The 24,384-nt window shown below is 38.5% G+C and overlaps 1 protein-coding gene across 1 annotated transcript in view; it reads right to left on the bottom strand.

Annotated features, from left to right (window-relative positions):
- LOC106095553 (myosin-G heavy chain) overlaps positions 1-24,384 on the bottom strand; it is a 236,661-nt gene that overhangs the window by 51,437 nt on the left and 160,840 nt on the right. Inside the window, exons 3-5 of the mRNA XM_059364214.1 lie at positions 21,285-21,554; positions 19,842-20,223; positions 19,122-19,766 (exon numbers count right to left, since the gene is read on the bottom strand). Of these exons, the coding sequence (XP_059220197.1) occupies positions 19,122-19,766; positions 19,842-20,223; positions 21,285-21,554 (1,297 nt within the window). The remainder of the gene's footprint in view (positions 1-19,121; positions 19,767-19,841; positions 20,224-21,284; positions 21,555-24,384) is intronic.

Here is a 24,384-nt window from a genome sequence, read left to right as displayed (position 1 = left end):
ATGATGCATTCAGATATGACCTTGTATGATAGAAGAGCTCACTTTGCTGTCGGCGACAGTAGAAGTCCGACCCCATATATTTGGTGGATTTATTGTCTGAAGAAATTAAGTGGTAACCACCTTAAAGATTTCGGCAATAGTACTTTATTAAAACCGAAGATGTCTATTTTGTTTGACATCTCGTTCTGGACTTTGAAAAGTCTCGATGATCCTCAGAGAGTTCTGACGTTCCATGTTCCAATCATAAGCCTGTTCTGAATCCGTAGGTCGTCATCGAGTTGTCAGTTCCATTATTTCTTACTGAAGTTTCTGTAATCGTGATTTTTAGATGGACGGCGGATTGGGCCATCGCATCGGCACCTATTGCTGGAACTGCCAGCGCCCCTCGAGGCCGGGCTTTGTTGATGTTAAATCTTCTGAATATCTGCGAGAATCAACGCAGAATACGAATACGTGTTCGTATTCGTATACGTGCAAGCGAGACACCCCAGTTTGTGATAGGTAACTTCTTGGTACGCCCCGCACATTTTATATCTGCGGTACCCGTTATATCTGATGAGTGAACACAGGTATACTTATTTCGTCATTCCGTTTGTATCACATCGAAATATTGAATTTAAATCTAACAAAGTATATATGTTCCTGATAGCCTTGGTGTTCCAAGTCGACGTAGCCATGTCCGCCTGTCTGTCAGTTCGTCCGCCTGTTTGTCGAAAGCAAGCTATCTTTCGAAGGAGACAAGTTAGCCGCTTCAAATTTTGTAAAAGTAATTCCTTTAAGTGTAGATTGGTTGGGATTGTAAATGGTCCATATCGGCTTGTGTTTTGATATAGCTGCTATATAAACCGATCTCGGGTTTTAACTTCTTGAGCATCTAGAGGGCGCAATTCTTATTTGATTTAGCTGAAATTTATCATGAGCTGTTTTGTTTTAAATTCGTAACTGAGCTCTGTGTGCTCTAAATCATTTTATAACCTGACCTCTAGGGTCCTGAAATTGAAATTTTTTGAATATTTTTGGCACATTTTAATAACTGTGCCAAAAATGGTCCAAATATATATGTATATATATATATATATATATATATATATATATATATATATATATATATATATATATATATATATATATATATATATATATATATATATATATATATATATATATATATATATATATATATATATATATATATATATATATATATATATATATATATATATGTATATATATATATATATATATATAAAGGGTGATTTTTTTGAGGTTAGGATTTTCATGCATTAGTATTTGACAGATCACGTGGGATTTCAGACATGGTGTCAAAGAGAAAGATGCTCAGTATGCTTTGACATTTCATCATGAATAGACTTACTAACGAGCAACGCTTGCAAATCATTGAATTTTATTACCAAAATCAGTGTTCGGTTCGAAATGTGTTCATTCACCGTAACGTTGCGTCCAACAGCATCTTTGAAAAAATACGGTCCAATGATTCCACCAGCGTACAAACTACACCAAACAGTGCATTTTTCGGGATGCATGGGCAGTTCTTGAACGGCTTCTGGTTGCTCTTCACTCCAAATGCGGCAATTTTGCTTATTTACGTAGCCATTCAACCAGAAATGAGCCTCATCGCTGAACAAAATTTGTCAAAATTTGAACACATTTCGAACCGAACACTGATTTTACATTATATATGTAAATATAATATATATATATATATATATATATATATATATATATATATATATATATATATATATATATATATATATATATATATATATATATATATATATATATATATTTATATTTACATATATAATGTAATAAATCTGAACCGATTTGATTCAAACCTAAAAATTTTCATGGAGATCGACCTATCCGTTGAGACAGACAAATAAATGATTCTAAATCACGTAAGATGAGAGCTATATTTATGGTTTACAGCAATTTTGTTTTTGTATATACATTGCAAAAACAATTCCTATTACGAAAATTTTAAGCATGCGCTGAGTCCACTTTAAGGTGGAGCGATATAATAGGCACTGTATGTCGTTTCATTAATGGAACTTATTGTGGATACCATGATACAGATTAGGACATCCAGGGAACTGCTCTTATACAAACAACATGCCTATGTCGAGGGAAGGTCGGTGGAGACTGCCCTGCACGAGGTTGTGCATAAAATAGAAGAGTCTCTCGATGTCAAGACGTACACACTGGCGGTATGCGGACTGACACACTTATCCAATCTTGCAGATAGCATACGACTCGACAAGACTTAGGCGTCTCAATGTTAACCCAGAAAAGACTGTAATCTGCTTGTTTACGAGGAAGGCATAGGTGGGCCAATTTAGCGCACCACGTTTCCTCAATACAACGATTTCGATATCTGATGAGGTCAAATATTAAGCAGTTATCTTGAACAGGAAACTGAATTGGATGTGTCACAATCACAGAGATGGGCGATGGGTAAATACCCACAAGGAATTAACCTGGTAAATTGCAGATATCTTGGGTATAAGAGCATTTTTTATCGTATTTCGATGATATTTGGCACAGTGAGTTCTGGTACCGCTCTAAACCTTTTTGTTGAATATCGTTCAGATCGGACAGTATTTGGATATAGCTGCCATATAGACCGATCTCCCGATATAGAGTATTGAGCCCATAAAAGGAGCATTTTTCACCCGATTTGGATGAAATTTGAAATAGTGCATTTAGAGTGGTAGCAAATTTCATCGAAATAGAATGAAAAATGCTCCTTTACAAGCTCATTACACCATATCCGGAAATCGGTCTATATGGTAGATATAACCAAATAAGGTCCAATCTGGACCATATGTGACAATATTGGATAGCGGTCTACCAGAACACACTGTGCCAAATTTTATTGAATTCGGGTAATAAATGGATCTTTTATGGCCTAAATATCTTATCGGGAGGTCGGTCTATAGGGCAGCTATTTCCAAATAAAGGCCAATCTGAATAACTCTTCACAAAAATGGGTGGGGCTCTACCAGAACCCACTTTACCAAATTTCATCGAAATCGCATTTAAGTCTGGAGATTGGTCTACATAGCGGCTATATATAATTAAAATTCGACTTTATTAGATCAGAAAGTCAGGTTTATATACAAAGAATACGAAATCATCAAAAATTGTTTGGAAAATGTTTGTATACCCAAGACATCTGCAAAATTATAAATACCCATAATAGGAATTTAATTGGGTATTAACCCAATAGCTCCCATCTATATGTTCGTGCGACTTTGCGAAATATTGCAATAAAGTGCTTATTTGTTAACCGATTGCTGGTAAATTTCACAGAAATCGGTTCAGATTTAGATATAGCTGTTTTATATGTATATTGCACGATTTCAACCCCCAAGATCCACTGACCAATCTTGACAACATTTTGCACAATGCTTTCCTCGATAACTAACACAATATCTGAAAAGTTTGCTCGACATCGGTTCAGATTTAGATATAGCTCCCATATATATGTTCCCCAGATTTTGCAATTATGTTTTCATTTGTCAACCGTAGTTATCACAGTTTGAACATATTTGCTAGAAATTTGATAGCGATTGTTAAATAACCCATCAGAAAATATCCGCCGAGGTCCGTCGAAATTCGGTGATCGCTCGGATCTCCGTCTGTAGGACAGTATTATAGTCCTCCGTCTGTAGGACCGTATTATGATCACCTTATGTCTCATAGCCTCAATGGCTGCCCCCACGTAGGCTATATGTCTAGTGGTAGGATATCTAGAATATTCTCCAGTTTCCAATTGGGCGTTTAGACTATGCCTTGACAAAATGTTCTCTTAACCTGTTGTAATATCCTTACGTTGCTCTTTTTCTCCATCGCAGTAATAAGTATTGGTCGTAAATAAGTATTGGTCTAATCACGCTCCTTTAGAACCAGTGGACTATCTCGGATTCAGGCACGCTTACCAAAGTCAAAATTTGTGGAAAAATGGTAACTAAGTGGAGTAACATTTTTGTTTTTTTTTTCTAATTTTAAAATCTTGTTTTGGCTTTAATGTTTAAAAATTATCAACCAAAACTTAATAAAAAAAAAGGTTCCAAACATTTTTTTAAATTTTCTGTAAAATTTTCATTATAGTTCGTAATTTAGTTTTTTTCCGGAAATTTTAAGATGCACAGATAAAAATATTTTAACAACTACCTCAACTAAAGAATTTATTGAAAGTCAACAAAATTTCAATAATTTAGTCTGTCACGCCTCTTGTAGAGACTTACGTAGGTACTTCAACAAATAATGTCTTCGATTCAATGCTAAAATTCATTGAGAATTTAAAGTTTCACATACTAATTTTGTAGTTGTTATTTTCTAAGAGTTATTTTTCTTCTATGTGTGAAGCGTATAACTTTTAAAAGGAAAGGTCAATCTTGTCTTTTTGTCATTAGCAGTCATTTTGGAAAGGGCAAGAAAGGTGAATTTTGCCCTATACACCTGCAAGAGAGCTTTTGCAGAAGTTGGGGGATTAGACCGCGCCTCATGCACTGGGTATATACTGCAGTTGTCAGACCTATAATGCTATTTAGTGTTGTGGTGTCTGGTGGACGGCGCTTCAAAAGTCCACCTACTGTTCAATGCTCAACCGGATCCAAAGAACGGCTTGCTTGTGCATTATAGCCGCACTGAGGACGACACCATCTGAGGCACTGAATTTAATGCTACATCTAATGCCTCTGGACATTGTGGCTAGACAAGTTGCTGCAACCACTGCCATGAGGGAACTATCTCTTTGGTCTTGTGGCACTGTGTTATCCTTGATACAATTCCGATGTTCCAGGCAGTGTGGGTTACACCCTACCAGAGCCGCTTTTTACAAAAAGTGCTGTACCGTTATTCTTGATAGAACAAACTGAAACTAGGATATTTCTGGTAATAGAAGATATGTAGACTTCTATACGGGTGGTCCCAAACTAAACGATCAGGTGAGCTTTGGGGTGTTCTCTAAAGATTCAGAACTGGTCATATCGATAAGGTTACCGGACCACTACAGTGTGTATCAAGCGGAGATCCTTGTAATTAAGGAAGTGGTGGAATGGCAAAGATATAATGACATAACGACGATTGGCATAAATAGCTTCTCAGACAGTCAGGCAGCCACCAAATCCCTGGAAAACGTATTTCTGAACACAAAAACCGCCCTCGACTGTCGCAGATCTCTCAACGAGATGGCTGAACAGTTCAAAATTCACCTGTTCTGGGTGCCGGGCCACAGAGATATCCCAGGGAATTATAAGGTGGACGAGTTTGAGAGACTAGGAACTACCCTACACATTCCAGGAAAACTGGAATCTGTGAGCATGCCTCTAGCGACATGTAAGCTACCAGTCCGAAGGACAACGAATGATAGATGGTGACTGTGAGCATTCCAAAACTATGTGGCCTAATCTAGACTTAAAGAGGTCTGCCATTTTGCTGTCACTGGCTAGAACAAACGTCTCAGTCATCCAGCCCTGTCTATTCGGAAAACATGTTGGCAGACTGAAGGTTGCCAGCAACGCCTTTTGCAGAAGCTGGAAGGACATCGAAGAAGAAGAGACTATAAAACACCTTCTGTGTGTGTGTCCCGCATTAGCAGTCAGAAGGAGTTCCACTTTAGGTTCTCATTTCATGGAGAAACTGTCTGAATTAGCGGATGTGAACATTCGCAAGTTGTTGGGCTTTTTAAAGCGATCTGGATGGTTCAACGGTAGGAACTAGAATGCATCTTCCTTCTCCTGTTCCTGTGGTATCACAATCGACAAAAACTTCTAAGTGAGTCTGATGGCAGACTGCCACTAAAACCTAACCTAATCTAAAACCAATAAGGAAGAGCAAAAGTCGGGCGGTGCCGGCTGTATATTGCACTTCACCCACCCTATAAGTACAATGTGGGAGTATATCCAATTCTGAACCAATTTTGACGGACCTTGGCGGATGTTTTCAGATGGGTTATTTAACAATCGCTATCAAATTTTTAGCAAATATGTTCAAACTGTAATAACTACGGTTGACAAATGACAACATTATTGCAAAATCTGGCGAACATATATATGGGAGCTATATCTAAATCTGAACCGATTTCGAGCAAACTTTTCAGATATTGTGATAGTTATCGAGGAAAGCATTGTGCAAAATTTTGGCAAGATTGGTCAGTTAATGCGTAAGTTGATGTAGTGCTAACACGAGGACGTCGAGTGTGAACATCTTTACGGATAGAAAACTGGCCATAACGACAATAACAACCAGGACGGTAAGGTCACGAATAGTCATGGCCCAGCAGCATCGTTTGGTTGATGGGCCATAGCGGAGTAATGGGGAATAAAAAAGCAGACGATTTGACAGTGAAGGCCAGAGGATTGCCGTCAATAAACTTGGTTAACCTGAAGCGATTCGGTGGTTAACCTGAAACGAAACGAAACGGTCGGCAGGACAACGAAAATCCTAGAGATTTTTTTTCCAAAAATTTTTAAAATTCAACATATTTTAAAAAATTGTTATGTCAATACACATTTTCTAAATTATTAAATATGTTGGTTTTAAACAATAATCTCAAAGTTAAGTTGTATTTAGTGAGTTTTTCGCTGAAATAAAAAATAATTTCGAAGGGGATCCGGCCCATGCTGAAGTTTTGTCATTAGAGAATGTTACGCTGAAATTTTTTCTTTAGAAAAATTTCGTTAAGATTTTTTTAGAAAATTTCTCTCCTAACTACGTCCCTGGCTCCCATATATATCTATCGCCCGATTTCTACTTCTACAGCCTTTGCAAGTGCATGTTTCAACCAATCTTCTCAAAACTTTGTTCTACGCTTTCTTCTACGACTGCTACAAAACATTCGGATTTTGTTCGAAATCGGTTCAGATTTTGTTATAGCTCCTATTTATATGTTCGTCCAATTTGGATTAATACTGCAATAATAACGTCATTAGTGAACCGATTCGGATGACTTCCGATATTGGTGTTGAATTTCAAAGTAATAGGTCCGTATTCAGACATAGCCCCCATATATTTGCAACAACCGATTTCCACTTTTAGAGCCTTTGTAAGCGTATTTCTTAACAGATTTTGCACAATGTCCTTTTCTATGATTTTAACTGTGTACGCCGGCTTGGTTAAAATCCGTTAAGGATGAGATATAGCTCTCATATATATATTCGTCCGAGTTTGTCTAATATTGCAATAATTTGGTTATTTGTCAACCGATTCCCGCAAAATTTGTCTTTAAGGTTTCTCTTATGACTTTTCTGATTACTTGTTAACTTCATAGAAATCTGCTCAGGTTTAGATTGGTAAGTATTTACCGATTTTTACTTCTGCAACTCTCGCCATATGTCCGTATTTTGGTCGAAATTCTACATTTAAAATTTAGCTGAATTAACCTGCATATCCAAAGTGGTGTAGGGTATCAAAAGGTCGGCTTCGTCCGAATTTAATCCTCACTTACCTGTTTTTAGTTATGGTTGCAATAGGTACAAACGTGATCTTTATAGAGGAAAAATACCAACACGAAATGGAGCTTTTAAAAAAACAAAGTAAAGAAACCCAAAACCCTAAAAACACCACCCAAAATCAAAAATGGATCTATCGGCACAATATGTTGATACCCATGAAAGGTTATGAAGAGTAGAAAATAACACCAAAACTCTTTCAAACGGACATATTGGAGTTCATGCCAATATGGGGCTCTGAGGAAAAGTATTGGGGAGTAGATTAAAAAAATGGGATGAACATCAAGACCATTACTTGGACTTGATTTTTATGCCCCCACCTACAAAAATCCGTCCAAATAGGCATATGAGTCGTTAATGGCTATATGGGACTCAAATAAAAGATACTTGGTAGTTGTCATACGAATATGACATTCAAATTTATATCAAAATATCTAGGTGGCTTTTTACCTCCTTAAATCCCATCAAACCCGTAATTGACCCATCATGTCAATCAGGTATCCAATTTTGTGCTTGGGGGTCCCTTAACAACCTCAAACGGTACATATTTACCGACAATGGCAATATGGGGCTCAAATTAAAAGTATTTGGGAGTAGGGACGAATTTTATATCCACATTTACGGCACAATGTCTGCGGGAACATCCCACCCCAAAAAGAACTCCTTATTATCCTAATTTTCAAAAACGCCAGATCTCGAAGGTAGGTGGTTTTTTTTGCACTCTTATTTAACCTAAAAATAAAAATTTGGATCCCCCGAAAACCGCCAAATTGATGCACTTTGGAAACCCACCAATTAGGGTATATGTGTATGTTAACAATCTTTCGCCATAATCTATTTATATAGCATAGCATAGCAGCTATATCGAAATATGCTCCGATTTAGACCAAACTCGGCACGGACGACAAGCGGTGTAACAAGTACGATTCACTGTTCAAGTTTATAAAACAGAATATTGGTCTTTATTAAAAGAACTCGGCTAAAATACGATATAAAATATACTTTTACCTCCAATAATGAAATTATAGCAGTGGATAAATGGATTGAGATATAGGATAATACCACTTTATTTAAGAAGCTTTATTTGGAATCAGAAATTTGATGAAATGAAGAGATATGTGGATGAATCTGGAAACGATAGCTTGGTGATGATGGGAGACCTTAATGTGAGGACAGGAGATCTATCACAAAGTATCTTGGATGTATGTAGAGGGAGTTTTCTGTCGGGAACTCATGAAAGAAAGTGAATGGATAAAGAGGTCACTAGCAAGGGTCGAATTTTTCAGAACTGTAACGAACAAAACCTTTTAATTTAAAACGGATAGTCACAACGTTATGAGGTCGAAAAATACACTTTTTTGAGCGCTGTAGGGAAATCTGTATATGATTTTTGCGCGATGTCTCACAACTTGCTCAAACATGTCGACAGTTTTTGTGCTGATGAGACTATATGGTCCGACCACTTACCGATTGTTCTAAAGCTCTATCCTGCAGCATCGGATATCAACACTCGAAAAATGGAACTTCTACCCAAATTAGTGTGGAGGAACTCACTTTAAATAGATGCCTAACGGAAAATACCACAGTTGGCCTCAGAGATTTGATGAATATAATTACCGCATCCTCTATGCAGAGTAAGGTGGAGAAAACATACATTGCCAATAATATATGGTTCAATGAAAGATGTCACTGGTCCAGAAAGTAGGCTTTTGAGTATCTTAAACATTTTCGGAATTGGAACTTAGAATGTGACAAGCAAATATATTTATATTATCGTTATAAATACAAGGAAATATGCCGTATGAGAAAAAAGCACTACTATGAATTTATAAATGTAAAACTGGATAATGTCCGTAATGCTAAAGATTGGTGGACTGTGGCAAAAGAAATAAATAATCAAGAATTTCACACTGGGCAAAATATAACAACAGAACTACTTAACTGGAAGAAAACATCGCCAAATATCCATTATGCGCCCCTCTTGGATATAGATGAATACCTAGACAGAAATATATCTGCCGAAGAGATTAAATCTATGTTAAGAAATGCTAAATTGAAGAAAAGCCCCTGGAGAGGATAGAATATCTTATGAATTTTTTATCAACGCCAATGATCATTTGCTTATACAGTTGGCTAGAACGTACAACTATATATATAATTGCGGTAATATCGATGAAGTGTTCACAAAGTCTATAATGTTTCCAATCCATAAAAACGGAGATGTAAATAACGTAGCAAACTACAGAGGAATATCTTTCATCAACCCCATGCGAAAATATTCATGGGCGTGTTAAATGAAAGTTTGCCAATCTTGCTTTAGAAAAAAGTACTCTACAATTGATAATATATATAATATTGCGACTATCGTAAACATTAAAATGAATGAAAGAAAGAAGGTGTATGATTACTTTGTCGATTTTAGTGCAGCTTTTCATAGAATTTCAAGAAGCTTGTTGATTTTTAAACTGCACCAAATGGGCATTTCATCCAAATATGTTGGGATAATAGAAAACATTTAACGTACAACAGAGTCTGCTGTTTGGACTGGAAAAGGGCGGTCGGAATATTTTCCAACAATATCTGGAGTTAAGCAAGGATGCCTATTGTCGCCATTATTATTTGCATTATACGTTAATGACTTGCATGATGCTCTAGAAGGGGGTTTGTTTATTAATGATACTAATATCAGAATACTACTATATGCAGATGGCATCGTTATTCTGGCAGAAGACAGACACATAAGACATGAAATGATGTCTAATTTAGAGGACTACTGTGAGAAACCGAATCTGATAGTCAATACAGACAAATCAAAAATGATGATATTCGGAAGAGGTGGAAGACTTTCTGTGCAATACAGGTGGACATTCCGCGGCGAAGAAATTTAATATGTTCTCAATACAACTATCTAGGCGTTATTTTAACACCACAAATTAATCTTCTAAAGCACATACAGAATAGAAATGAGCAAGCAAAGACTGCAATATATATTAGTTGGACCAATTTTTGTTTGTTTCTCTTTCGAGACAAGCTCAATGATCGGAGATGCAGATGAAAAAGGAAAGCCAAAGATAGCAACACACACCAACCACTATGGGACGCGTTTCGTCTTTGGTTATAAGACTTTTCAACCATATTAGATGTGATGGCTTCAAAGGCCGTGCGTTGGTATGTTGTATTTGAATCGTATTAATAGCGAAAACGCATATATGATTCAATTACTACATTAACCAAGCATAACAACCCTGCTTATTAGCTGTACTTTTCCCAATGCATGTATTTTTGTGTAATAACAAACATTCTTTCTGTGACAAATTACACTTCTTCCTTACTACACATGATTCAATGATTCATTTACCACATTAACCAAGCTCGACAACCCTGCTTATTAGCTGTACTTTTTCCAATGCATGTATTTTTGTGTATTGACAGACATTCTACTACACATGATTTTGTTCATCTGTTGGAAGTTGCATTGATGGCTTCGAACGCTAAGACATCGGCAATGGCTGTCGCTGTTGCTCCGTGTGCCCAGGTCGAATCCTGGCCGGGGTCTGCCGAATTTTTCATTTGTCAAGTTTTTTGCCTGTTAGGGCGAGATCATTAAATTTTCCAATTTTTTTTGTTTCTCTTTCGAGACGAGCTCAATAATCGGAGAATTTTTTAAAGAAGGACTCTTGAGCGTAAGTGGAACCTTTACAGGGCTGTCTGTAGAAGCCTATAATCTTATGCTGCTCAAGTTTGAGGGTATACCCATTTCGAAGAAGCAGACAAGTTGCAACGTTTCTTTACGAAACGAGTTATGGGGCTCCCAGATTATATTCCGGGTTATGCTTTTTCTACTGCGACTGGATTGAAATAGGGGCATATATACATACATACTCCATACTCTGTTTAAATACAACAATGATCGATTAACTCACCAAGCGTGAATATAAATGACATCGTTGTTCGGCTTGATATGTCACACTTAGACGAGAACCTCTACTAGTTGGAATCTCATAGCAAGAAAACTTATGGAGCATCAAATATTAAAAAGCGAATGAGATGCGCTGCAAAATGCACAACAAAGTAACACAAGAATATACAAATAGCTAGATCACACAAGAGGCAGACACATAAATCTTACTGCCTCCATTTAGCAATGTCCGTCTTTCCGCGAATCCTTTCTGAACCGTTTGTCCTTTTGTTTTTTTTATTGTAATCAACGTGGAGATTGAATTTTTTATTCAATCAGTTCCTGGACTGAAGGCTGAAATGGGGCTTGAAATCAGGCATTGATTTCTTTGATTCTTTTTTCAAAACATAGAACTAGTGTGAAACATGCTAACATGCATGACATATCTCTAACTGTTTATGAGTTATTGGAGTTAGATTTTTTTTTTGAAAATTTTAAGTATCGTCTATATTTTTGAAATTGTTAGACTATTTGTTAACACGAGACACTCACGACCCACGAGACACTCACGACTCACGCATAGAAAAAACTATCATTGCTTCATGGAAAAATATTTTTTCAACCATTAGTCGTGAGGGTGCGAGAACGTGAGTCGACACAAAACAAAAACGCCTCGTGGGTGAAAAATCACTCACGTGCACATCTCTATTCCGCACTACATTTCTAATAGGCGGTGCCTGTTGATATATACAGATGCCGATGCGTTGGACTTTTCTAAGTGGGCATTTTAACCGACGAAGGTAAGGACCAAAAAATATGCCAATATAGATGCGCTGAGGCAAGCCATTGTAGGGCAATGGGCCATTATCTGCGAGATTGCAACTCCCATTTGACCGACTCAGAGCAATAGTCAAAGCAAAAGGTGGTCATACCGAGGAAAAGTGAATGGATTTTCCTCTTCCACACATTCTTGTCATTTGAATCAATAGAAAATATTTTCATAAAAAAATTGGTTTTTTTATGAAGAGACGCGTAATTAAATGACGCGCAAAAGCAAGGTTGAATTTAATCACAAAGCTTTCTTAGATTTCGAGCATTTTACGTTAAGGTTAAGTGGGGGCCAGGCGCAAAGCAAAGACTAATGCTTAGACCCAAACGAAATCTTATTGTGTATGCATAACTTCCATGTATGATATAAATTGGTCGTGTTGGTCTTTCTATATAAAACCTAGCACTATTTTTCATGTATCCTCAGTCGAGTGAGGCAGGATATTTATGTTGAGTCTATATCGTCTACGACTATCCCATATACATACAGGGTGGCTGATGAAAGCCGCTACCAAAAAAAAATGTAATAACTTTTTTTCTATTTAATGAATGTGGTCGATTTTTTTTTTATTTTGCAGATTGATTCTTAGATTTGACAAAAATGGATAACTGGGACACCGAAACAAGAATTTGGATTGTCCGCCGCTATCACGCACTGGAGTCTGTAGTTTCGGTTCAAAGAGAGTATAGACGCACGTTTGGCGGCAATCCTCCGAGCAGATGGACCATAATGAGACTTGTAAACAATTTTGCCGAGCATGGGACAGTCAACAGAAGACCTTACCATCGAAACCCTTCAGTTCGAACGGAGGAAACAATCGCTGCTGTAGCTGCTGCGATACAACACAATCCAAGAGTTTCGACAAGAAGCTTATCTGCTCAAATGGGTATAAGCAGACAGTCATTACAGTCAATTATGCACAAAGATTTGGACTTATTCCCATATAAAATTCAAATGGCCAACAAACTGAACGCTGCAGACTTGCCGATTCGCTTGGAATTTTGCCAGAAGATGCTTCAAATGGTGGAAGAGGATGGAAACATGTTGAACTGTCTTTTCATGTCTGACGAGGCCCATTTCGATTTGAACGGCAACATAAACAAACAAAATTGTCGAATATGGAGTGCTTCCAACCCACAGACACTCCATGAGACGGAATTGCATCCACTTCGTGTCACAGTGTGGTGTGCAGTTTCATCACGTTTCATTGTCGGGCCCTACTTCTTCGAAGAAAACTGTCACCCCGTTACGGTTACTGGAGACCGCTACTTGAACATGTTGAGAGAGTTTTTCTATCCAGAATTACGCCGAAAGAGAATTTCTTTTAACTCTGTGTGGTTTCAGCAAGATGGTGCAGGTCCTCACATAGCCCAACCTGTTATGACAGAATTGCGACGAAAATTTCCCAATAAACTGATATCCAGAAACTCCACATTCCGTTGGCCACCCAGGTCGCCTGACCTTACTGCACCTGACTTTTTCTTGTGGGGTCATTGCAAACAGGAAGTTTACAAAGCAAAACCAACAAATTTGAATGAACTAAAGCAATCCATTCGAGCAACAATTGCGGCTATTCCTGTCTCAACTCTCCAAGCAGTAATGAATAACTTTTTGCTAAGATGCCGCACATGCATCAACGAGCAGGGGGGGCATTTAAATTCCATTATTTTTAAAACAAATTAAACTATATTTAATAAAATTGAACGAGCTTTAACATGAATAAAAGAAATATGTATTCCATACACCGAAAAAAAATTATTTGAGTTTCTTAATGTAGCAATATTCATCAGCCACCCTGTACATATGTATCGTATGTCTGTTTCTACGATAAGTACACAAAAAAGGCCAAAATAGCTGATTGGCCTTTTGCCAGCCACCACAGTCTTTGAAAACCTCTCTGCTTGCTTTGTGAATGTGACTTTCCTCCCCGATGACATTGTAAATGTTTGCGCATGCGGAACAAGATCATGAAATTGGAGCAACTTTGCAAAGGTGTGACATTGGCTAGCTAGCATTCGCTGTACGCACTGGTGCTTAACATGCAGCTACATGTGAATGTTTATGCGGATGCATGGATGGACGTATGAACGATGGTGCTTGCAGAAAACCAAAGGCCATTAGTTGTCAATGGGGATGTTGTGCTTCAAATGTCATTGTGGCCATAAATTTAATACGTCTCTCCATGCACCGTCTGTCCGCATATTTGGAGTTAGGCCGTAGGTAACCGGCAGGTAGGTTGCAGGTATGCAGTGCGATCGTCTGTTTCTCGATGCAGTTGATAAAGTCTAATGGTTTTAAATATGTATCGTGTATTGCGAGTTGATTTTCAGGTTTCACTATTATTAGCGAAACCAGACCATCTGTATCGGTGTGAGTGAGTGCACTGGTCGAAGTAAGTGCATCTTGGCATCTAGACACCTAGATCTCGGGCCAGTTAGTCGCCCTGCTTGGGTAACAATGTAATAAAAGCAAGTTGATAAAGGCTTCGCCACAGAGGTTATTTATTCAAGCATGCAATGCACCCATTGTGGTGACGGAGCCATCAGAATCAGGGGTACTTGCATCAGAGACATGGATTGGAATAAATAGTCTCTGCTTGTGTATGTGATCCAGAGGTCAGTCACATCCAATCTATCTTTCGCCCAAACAAATAACATTTTAGCCTTTCGTTTTAAGGTAATCGTTCAAAGGTAAATAAGAAGTCTATTATAAGGTAAGTAAGAAATCTATTATCTATATAACCTAAAGACTCAACAACGATTGAATCGATTTTAATGAAATTTTCACAGATGGTAGAGTTTAACCCCCCGATGTATATAGGGCATCCCATGTCTTGATGTCCGAAGGAGAAGAGGACCCTCAAACTTACCCCAATTTTCAAAAACGCCAGATTTCGGCGATGAGTGGACCGATTTAAGCGAAATTCGTATTGAGATCTGGGGGAACGCGCCACTCCAAAACCCACCCAGACGGAAATTTTTACCGATTGGAACAAAATGGGTATCAAACGAAAGGTATTTAAGAGTAGACTACGAATTTGATATAATAATTCAACTCCAAGTGTCGGGGCCCCGCCCGACAATTGAAAAATTTGGGGTCAAGTCCCAGGAGGCCGCCCACCGTACAAACCACCCGCGAACGAACATGTAGGCCGATCGGGACTGTATGGGATTCAATCGAAAGTTGATTGAGAGTAGAAACGAAATTTATTTAAAAATTTGGGATCTATTCCTAGGCGGGTAGCCCCATACCAAAATTAGTTTTTACTTTTTTTGGCTCTCATCCTCTAGCTATTCTCCCGTCGGCTATGAGGCTTAAGGCCCTGGGAGAATGGATTGAGGATGGGAGCAGCTCATACCATCGCAGTATAATCGAGGTGACGATAATAAACCTGGAAGGAAGGGAAGAGGTTTCCGATCGGATACATGAGATGAACCTTGAAGTCGAGTGCGAGGAACTGCTGCCATCGGCATCTTGGATTGACGGAACCCTAGTATTGCCATTTGGAAGATCATGTTGCACGGATGGATCGAAGCTAGAGGAAAGAGTGGACCTGGGGGTTTATATTGAGCACCCAGGGACTGAGATCTGTTTAAGACTGCCTGACCATAATACGGTCCTGCAGGCGGAGATCCAGTCGATCACGGAATGCGTGGAGTGGTGAGGTGCTAACGCGAGGACGTCGAGTGTGAACATCTTCACCGACAGTAAAATTGCCATAAGAGCAACAACAACCAGGACGGTAAGGACACGAACGGTCTTGCATTGTAAGAAGGAGATTAACGCCTTCTCTGAGGAGGGCAAAATCCGCATTGTTTGGGTGCCGGGCCATAACGGAATAAGGGGAAATGAAAGGGCAGATGATTTGGCGGTGAAGGCCCAGGACTGCGGTCAATAAACTTGGTTAACCCGAAGCCTTTTGGATCGACGACGAATGCGCATGCAACATAGTGGAACAGCGAAACGGTCGGTAGAACGGCGAAAATCGTATGGGGGGATCCAGATCGCGAGAAGACGAGGCTATTACTGAAAGGAAGCAAGAATGAGGTCAGTATAGCTATTGGTATCATAAAAAGACACATAGGACTACGAGCTCACTTATTTAAAATCGGTGCGGCAAGTGATAGCATGAGTAGGGCATGCGGGGAGGATGATGAGACGTTGGAGCATTTCCTTTGTCATTGCCCGGCTTTCACATCTAACAGATACTGGCATTTAGGTGGATACACAAAACCAGACAAGAACCAACTTAGGGGAGTGGTATTGAAAACAATTAAGGATTTTTTAAGTAGCACGGAATTCCTAAATTAAAATGTTCTTGTTAGAGGTTACTTTATAGTTTTTAGAAGGCACAACAAGCCGATTACTGGCTTAGGTGTATGTCCATAGTGACATGGGGCGGATTTATATCAGCACCCTCTTTTCAACCTATCCTAACCTAAAGCTCCAAGTTGTACAGCCATAGATTTCACTCTACTGTTGAAAATTCTGACTTTTGAATTGGATGAGATGTCACTGCATCTTCAAACATTGTTGAGTTTAAGAAAGGTGCTTCTAGCCTTGTTGATACGTTTGCGGATGTTAGCTTCAGATCCTCCATCCTTTGTAATTTTGTTGTCAAAATAGGAAAAGTTGTTAACATCTGCAATGACATGACCGTTAATAGTGAGCGAAGTCAGATATTTTGTTCCTATCGCCATCAATTTGGTCTTAGCTATGTTTATTTTCAGGCCTTGTATGGCAGCATTTTCATTCAAGCGTGCCAAGCTTGCCCTTATGTGCTGCTCATCCGGGTAGTCAATGTCTCCAAGAAAGTCGTTTATACCCCAGCAAATGCCATGGGGTATCTCAATATTTGTAGCTTCTAAGATGGAATCTAGTGAACATAAAAATCGGTGATAGGATGCACCCCTGCTTGACTCCTTCATCGATCCCGAAAGGACGACTCCCTTTTCCATTGGAACGATCTGAAACTACCGCATTCCTATACAGCTCCCTAATAGGAGTCACGAACTTTTCAGGGAAGACCTTATTCAACATCGTGCTCCACATTGAACTTCACGAAACTGTTTCAAAAGCATGCCCGAAGTCGTTAGGTGTGTATTACGTTCTACATTGTTCCATGATCATATGCAGTGAATTAATGTTGTTGGCACAAGAACGTCCTGGTCGAAAACCTGCCTTCCATTCCTCAAAATGCAGTCTAGTGCAGGCGAAGTAGAAGTCTTGCCATCACTCTACATATATTGCGTTTCAAAATGTTATGCCCCTCCAGTTTTTAAATTGGGTGAAATGAAAAATGTTTCAATCGGTTCACAAATAGTCCCACATTTTCAAAAATACCGACGATACCTTGACTAAAATTAAAAAAAAAATTGTTTGATGACCCATAACGCATAAACCTAGTTTTACGAGCTCTATCTTAAAAAAGAAAGAATAAAGACGATCGACCCATAAATGACTGTTTGGCAAGCAATTCAATGGGGACCCATTATGTTCCCCAAAATTTGCATACTTCTTGGAAGACCCCCCAACATTTTCTATATAGAACATATATCTCTAGCCGATAAAAAGTTCTAGAACCAAGATTTCCAAGATTTTTCGATTGGCAACTCCATGTGTCGTTTAGTTTCCTTTATTTTACTCGTTGACAATAGCAGCTGATTTCGTACGATGTTGATTATGGCAAAAGATAGCAAAGCAGTACCGAACTCGTTGTGGAAGTATCCATTTCCGATTCTACAAAGTGTATTTATATATATTATTGATCGACGTAAATTCTAAAAAGATCGAGCCATGCCATTCTGTCTGTCAAAATCGCGCTACTGTCTTTAAAAGATATTGAGTTGAAATATCGCATAGATGTTTATTTGTCATTAACAGGTTAAGTTCGAAGACGAGCTATAAAAAGCTTTAAGTTGTATAGCCGCAATATAGGCTGACCTCAATTAGTTGAATTAGACTCCTCCATATTCATGCTAAGTATATTTCAGATCGGACCAGATTTGGATATAGTTAGCATATAGACTGATTTTCCGATTTGAGGTCTTAGCCCAATAAAAGGCATATTTTTTATCAGATTTCGCTGATATCTGGAGTGTAGTGGTGGAGGCCATCATGGCTCAGAGGTTAGAATGTCCGTCGATGATCCTGTACGCCTGTGTTCGAGTGGCGAGAATATGAGTAAGAATTTTCGGCGGTGGTTATCCCCTTCTATTGCTGGCGACATATGGGAGGCATTTTGTCGTGTAAAAACTTCTCCTTTAATCTAAATCGGACAGCTCGTTTTGATATGTGAAAAATTTGCCAGTATTTCTTAATTGAATGTTGGGCAAATTGACATTTATCCAAAGCACGATTATCCTAGAGAGCCCCACAACAGGTTCCAAATGCGATTCAAGAGACAAATATTTTTCCGATCATTTTCAATTAACGAAATGAGATCTTCCATATGAGTTGTGAGTAAACTTCAGTTTTCACAGTGAAACTCCATATAAAAAAAAAATAGTGGAAATTTGGCAATCATTAAAAGCGTGGACGAAACTTTTTTCAACTTGGGCCCACATGATAAAAAAAACCAAATTTTAATCGCATCCGCGATGCATTTTCGTGCATTTTCTTTTGAATAAATAACAATTGTTAGCAAATATTGCTCTTTCACTTTTATTTTTCCTGATAACGTGATACGCAAACAATACAATTTACAACAACAAAAAATGGAGGTGGAACAACATATGGTGGGAGTGTTGCCTACATGTCTTTTTATTGAAAAAAAAACGATTTTTTGAGGATTTCTACAAAAAGGAAAAAATGTTCTCAATACCTACATGAGTGTTGAAAATTTCACCAACATTTAATCAGCTTTAGAAATTGTTATAACGTGTAAAAATTATTTGATTTTTCATATACTGACCTTAACGTATTCGGCACAAATATCTATGCTCCCCACAAATGAACAAACGTCATGCACTGTCCAGGAATTGACTTCTTCGCTGTGTGCCTGGCACTGGCGTGTACTTGAACCATAGTTGGCCAAGGTGGAGTTTGCTATTGTGATTGGTGTACATGCAGTGTGCACTTGGTCTGCATTCGCTGTGGCAGCGGGGCTGGAAGATGAGTTTTCATTGTGGGGCGGGGGAGATGGAGTTGTAGTTGCGGTTGACGTTGAGGTTCGCCTCTTAATGGTCGTAGTCAGAAGACCGTCACTACTACTTTGGCTTGATGTGGACTCGGCCTTAAAACGTTTCGATGTTGGCGTCTGTGAGCTGAGGTCTAAGGGGGAAGCGTTCCTTTTATTGCCGGCATTGTTACTGCATGCAGCATTGGTGGAACTAGAAGACGAGTTGGTAATATTTGTAGAATGTGGACTAGATTGTCTTGAGACTTGTTGCTGCTTCTGCACTTGGACAGAGTAAATTAACGCGGGCGAGATAAATTGGGCGGCTTGCTGGAGGGCCATATTCAAACTGGGGGTGGGGGAAGGTGACACATCGACCGTACTTGGCTTTGAATTCTGATGCAAAATGTTTTGCATTTCAGTTTCTTTCGCTGCTCGAGCCTGGAAGAAGAAAACCCAATAACTGCCGTCAATACCACTGGTGTTGAAATAGAGCACGTTGCGATGAGAACTTACCAAAGTTATTAACGCCTGCGTACTGCTCATGTCAATGAGTGGAGGAAAAATGCCTTGAGCAAAGGGTAAACTGGAGAGGAAGGAGGTCATGAAGGGCGACACGCTCCCGCTGGCATTGGCTGCGGCGGCAGATGCTACAGCCGCTGCAGCCATTTGACTTTGCTGCGCTTGTGAGAGCGCGGTCTCGCCCGGAGAAATTGCTCCAGAAGTCAGAGGATTGGGCCGCGGCAGGGAGTGTGTTGCCGTCATCGAAACTTCTTTACTAATTGAGGTTGATGGTACAGGTGCAGTATATGATGTCTTTGTTGTTGTTGACGATGTCTTTTTGGTTGCGTTATTTGCAGACGCATCGAATAACGCTTGACGTCTAGAGTTAGTTGAGCTAAATTAAATAAAAAAGCAAATATCTATATTAGGAGATGGATGGATACAAGCCGAACGTAAAGAAACAGCGAGTTAGTGAGTATAGTAAACAAAATAACTGATTTCACGTTTGTTTGGGTCGATATAAAAAATATTGGTAAGAACATACGCCACTGTAGTTATAGAAAAAAGTCCCCTGTTAATGGCAATCATTCTCTGCTGACTGTTCGTAGGTAATTTTCAATGCCATTTCAGCAATAGTTCTTTAAACTCAAAATTTTATTTGTTAAAATATGTTCTGGGCGATAATGGACCTTAGGTTTGCGAGTGAAAGGCTAGCGACTAAGGTTACTAGACGGGTGCCCGCTAACCTAACTAAACTTAAGGTAAGAAGATGGAGAAAAGCATATAGAGATACACCATAGTGAGGTGCCAAAATAGCGTAATAGATAGAAATAATAAAACGAACAAAGAAATTATAAAGAAACAATAAAATGGCACAAGATAAACAAGTAAAAAGGCATTAAGTTCGTCGGGCCGACCTTTGGATACCCATTACGCCGGATATATATTAACCACTTTTGCCATAAGACGGTGCAAAATGCATTATTTGTGAACCCATAGCAGCTGTGTCTACATATTGTCCGATCTCCACCATATTCAGGAAGGCTGAGCCAAATTAAACAAGGATGTCGAGCCTTAACATAACCTACTGTTCCAAATTTCAGCAAAATCGGACAATAAATGCGTCTTTTGTGGACAGGCCTAACATATCTCACTGTCCCAAATTTCAGCGAAATCGGATAATAAATGTGGCTTTAATGGGCCTAAGACCTTAAATCGGCAGATCGATCTATATAGGGCTATATCAATAAATAGTCCATATAGCCCATTTTCAAACTTAACCTGCCTATGGACAAAAAAGAATCTGTGCAAAGTTTCAGCTCAATATCTCTATATTAAAAAAAAAAAATTGAATTTAGCTTTGTGGTTAACGTTTATAAGGGAGCCCAAAATAAAATTAAGTCCAGAATTAGCTAATAGCACAATGTTGTTTAATTTTTGACATTAAATACTTACTCAGTTGGATTTGTGTTATTGTACTTTGCCGCTAAACTTCGCATAAAATCGGAATAGTTGCGTGTCGTGAACTCGCTGGGTAGGCCAGATACCGGTCCACTGGAAAAATTTATGCTATTATTTCGACTGGATGATGATGCCGCTTGCTGGATACTACTCAAAAGATTTGTAGATATATTATGCATGGGAACCACTGTTTCGGACGGACTACTGTGGACAGAGTGCTGCGGAGATGTGCCACGAAACGATAATGGCGTTGTGCTACGTGATCTAGAAAAGGAAAATGAAATGGATTGAATTTCAGTTTGTGTAGTCACAAGGGTGATTACTTTTTTACAACCTCATACCCCTGTTTCATATATTGGTGAGTTTTTATTTAAGATTAGTAAAAATCTTTAATGGATTTCAGTGTTTAATAGACAAAAGTTCATTTATATGTGCCACAGGATATACTTTTCGAGAAAAAAAAATTAAAAAGTCATCATACTAATGAACAAGTTTGGTTCTATTGGGTTGCCCAAAAAGTAATTGCGGATTTTTTAAAAGAAAGTAAATGCATTTTTAATAAAACTTTAAAAAAACTTAAAACTTTAGTCAAATATTCTTTTTTTACACTTTTTTTCTAAAGCAAGCTAAAAGTAACAGCTGATAACTGACAGAAGAAAGAATGCAATTACAGAGTCACAAGCTGTGAAAAAAATTGTCAACGCCGACTATATGAAAAATCCGCAATTACTTTTTGGGCAACCCAATAGATTGACTTGCCGGGTAGAAACATAGTGTATGCATCCGTTGAATACCTATTAGGGAGAAGACTTTTATACAACTTTCCTGTTTCCTGTATCTTATTTTGAGTTTTTATTTCAGATTAGAAAAAATCTTAAATATAAGACGATTCGATAAAAAGCACACTGACACAAAAAAGTTATTACTAGGCAAAAGTTCATTCATTTGTGAAAGTAACTTTTGAGAAAAAACAAGTAAAAGCGTGTTCGGCCGGGCCGAATTTTCGAGTTCATTTCCCGGTGCCTCTTTTTAGGCAAACAAAGGAAAGGATAAATTGCTATGCTACTGGAGCTAAATCACGTTATGGTCCGATTCGAACCATAATGGAATGAATGTCGGAGACCCCAGTAAAAGTCATTGTGTAAAATTTCAGCCAAATCAAATAAGGGTTTCGCCCCTCAGGGGCTCAAATTTTTAGCGACATCGGATAGGATTTGTGCCTTCTAACGGCTCAAGAAGTCAAGAACCCAGATCGGCTTATATGACAGCTATATCAGTTTATGCATCGATTTCACCCGTAGACCTCATGCAATATTTCAGCCAAATCGGATAAGAATTGCGTCCTCTAGTGGCTCAAGAAGTCAAGATTCAAGATAGGTTTATATGGCAGCTATATGAGGTCATGGACCGATTTTAACCATACTTGGCACATATGTTGGATATCATAACAAAACACGTCGTGCAAAATTTCATTCCAATCGGATAAGAATGGTGCCCTCTAGAGGCTCAAGAAGTCAAGACCCAACATCGGTTTATATGGCAGCTATATCAGGTTATGGACCGATTTAAACCATACTTGGCACAGTTGTTGAATATCATAACAAAACACGTCGTACAAAATTTTATTCCAATGGGATAAGAACTCCGCCTTCTAGAAGATCAAGAAGTCTAGACCCAAGATCGGTTTATATGGCAGCTATATCAAAACATGGACCGATATGACCCATTTACAATCCCAACTTACCTACACTAATAAGAAGTATTTGTGCAAAATTTCAAGCTGCTAGCTTTACTTCTTCGAAAGTTAGCGTGCTTTCGACAGACAGACGGACGGACATGGCTAGATTGACATAAAATGTCACAACGATCAAGAATATATATACTTTATGGGGTCTCAGATGAATATTTCGTGTAGTTACAAACAGAATGACGAAATTAGTATACCCCCATCCTATGGTGGAGGATATAAAAAATAATAAAATATTTCTAAAGGCAACATTTTTGAAAAACGTTTTTATTTAGTTTTTGTAATTTTTAATGACACTTTTGTGAAAAATTATGTAAATTGTAAATTTTGCCCCTGTTCCTTAGTGGAAGTTTGCCCCTGTTCCACATATCAATAAGTGCAGTCCGATTCAAGTTTAAGCTCAATGATAAGGGGCCACCTTTTTCTAGCCGAGTCCGAACGGCGTGCCGCAGTGCGACACCTCTTTGGAGAGAAGCTTTATATGGCATAGTACCTCACAAATGTTGCCAGCATTAGGAGGGGAAAACCTTGTGAGGCTTTAAAAAGCCCAACAACATGTGAATGTTCACATCCGCTTAATCAGACAGAAATGAGAACCTAAAGTGGTTAGCATGTCCGCCTATGACGCCGAACGCCTGGGTTCAAATCCCGACGTGAACATCAACAAAATTTTCAGCGGTGGTTATCTCTTTACTAATGCTGGCTTCATTTGTAAGGTATCCTGCTATGTTAAAACTTCTCTATCAAGTGGTGTCGGCCCCTTATCTTAAGCTTAAACTTTAATCGGACTGCCTTGATGGAATGTTCATGGGAAATTAAGTTTAGTTTTTAATTTTGCTGTTTTTCAATTCAAGCTCTGGTTATACCATCCACCATAGAATGGGGGAATACTAATTTCGTCATTCCGTTTGTAACACATCAAAATAATGATCTGAGACCCCATAAAGTATATATATTCGCGTTCGTCTTGGTATTCTGAGCCGATTAAGCCCTGTCTGTCCGTTTCTCTACCTATCTGTTGGTGTAGGTTGGTTGTCTTATTAGTGCAGATTAGTTGGAATTATAATTGGGCCACATCGTTCCATGTTTTGATATAGCTGTCGTATAAACCGATTTCGGATCTTGACTTCATGAGCCTCTAAAGGCAGCAATTTTTAAACGATTTGCCTAAAATCTTATATAAGGTATTTTGCTGTGACTACCAACAACTGTGGCAAGTATGGTCTTAATCGGTTCACAACTTGATATAGCCCCCATATAAAACGATTTCCCGATTATAATTTTTGAGCCTCTAGAAGACGTAAATCTTTTCCGATTTTGCTGAAATTTTATGCAGTGGCTTCGAGG

The sequence above is a fragment of the Stomoxys calcitrans genome, chromosome 3 (assembly GCF_963082655.1).
Source record: "Stomoxys calcitrans chromosome 3, idStoCalc2.1, whole genome shotgun sequence".
NCBI classification, from domain to species: domain Eukaryota; kingdom Metazoa; phylum Arthropoda; class Insecta; order Diptera; family Muscidae; genus Stomoxys; species Stomoxys calcitrans.
This window is presented reverse-complemented; position numbering and strand designations above follow the sequence as displayed.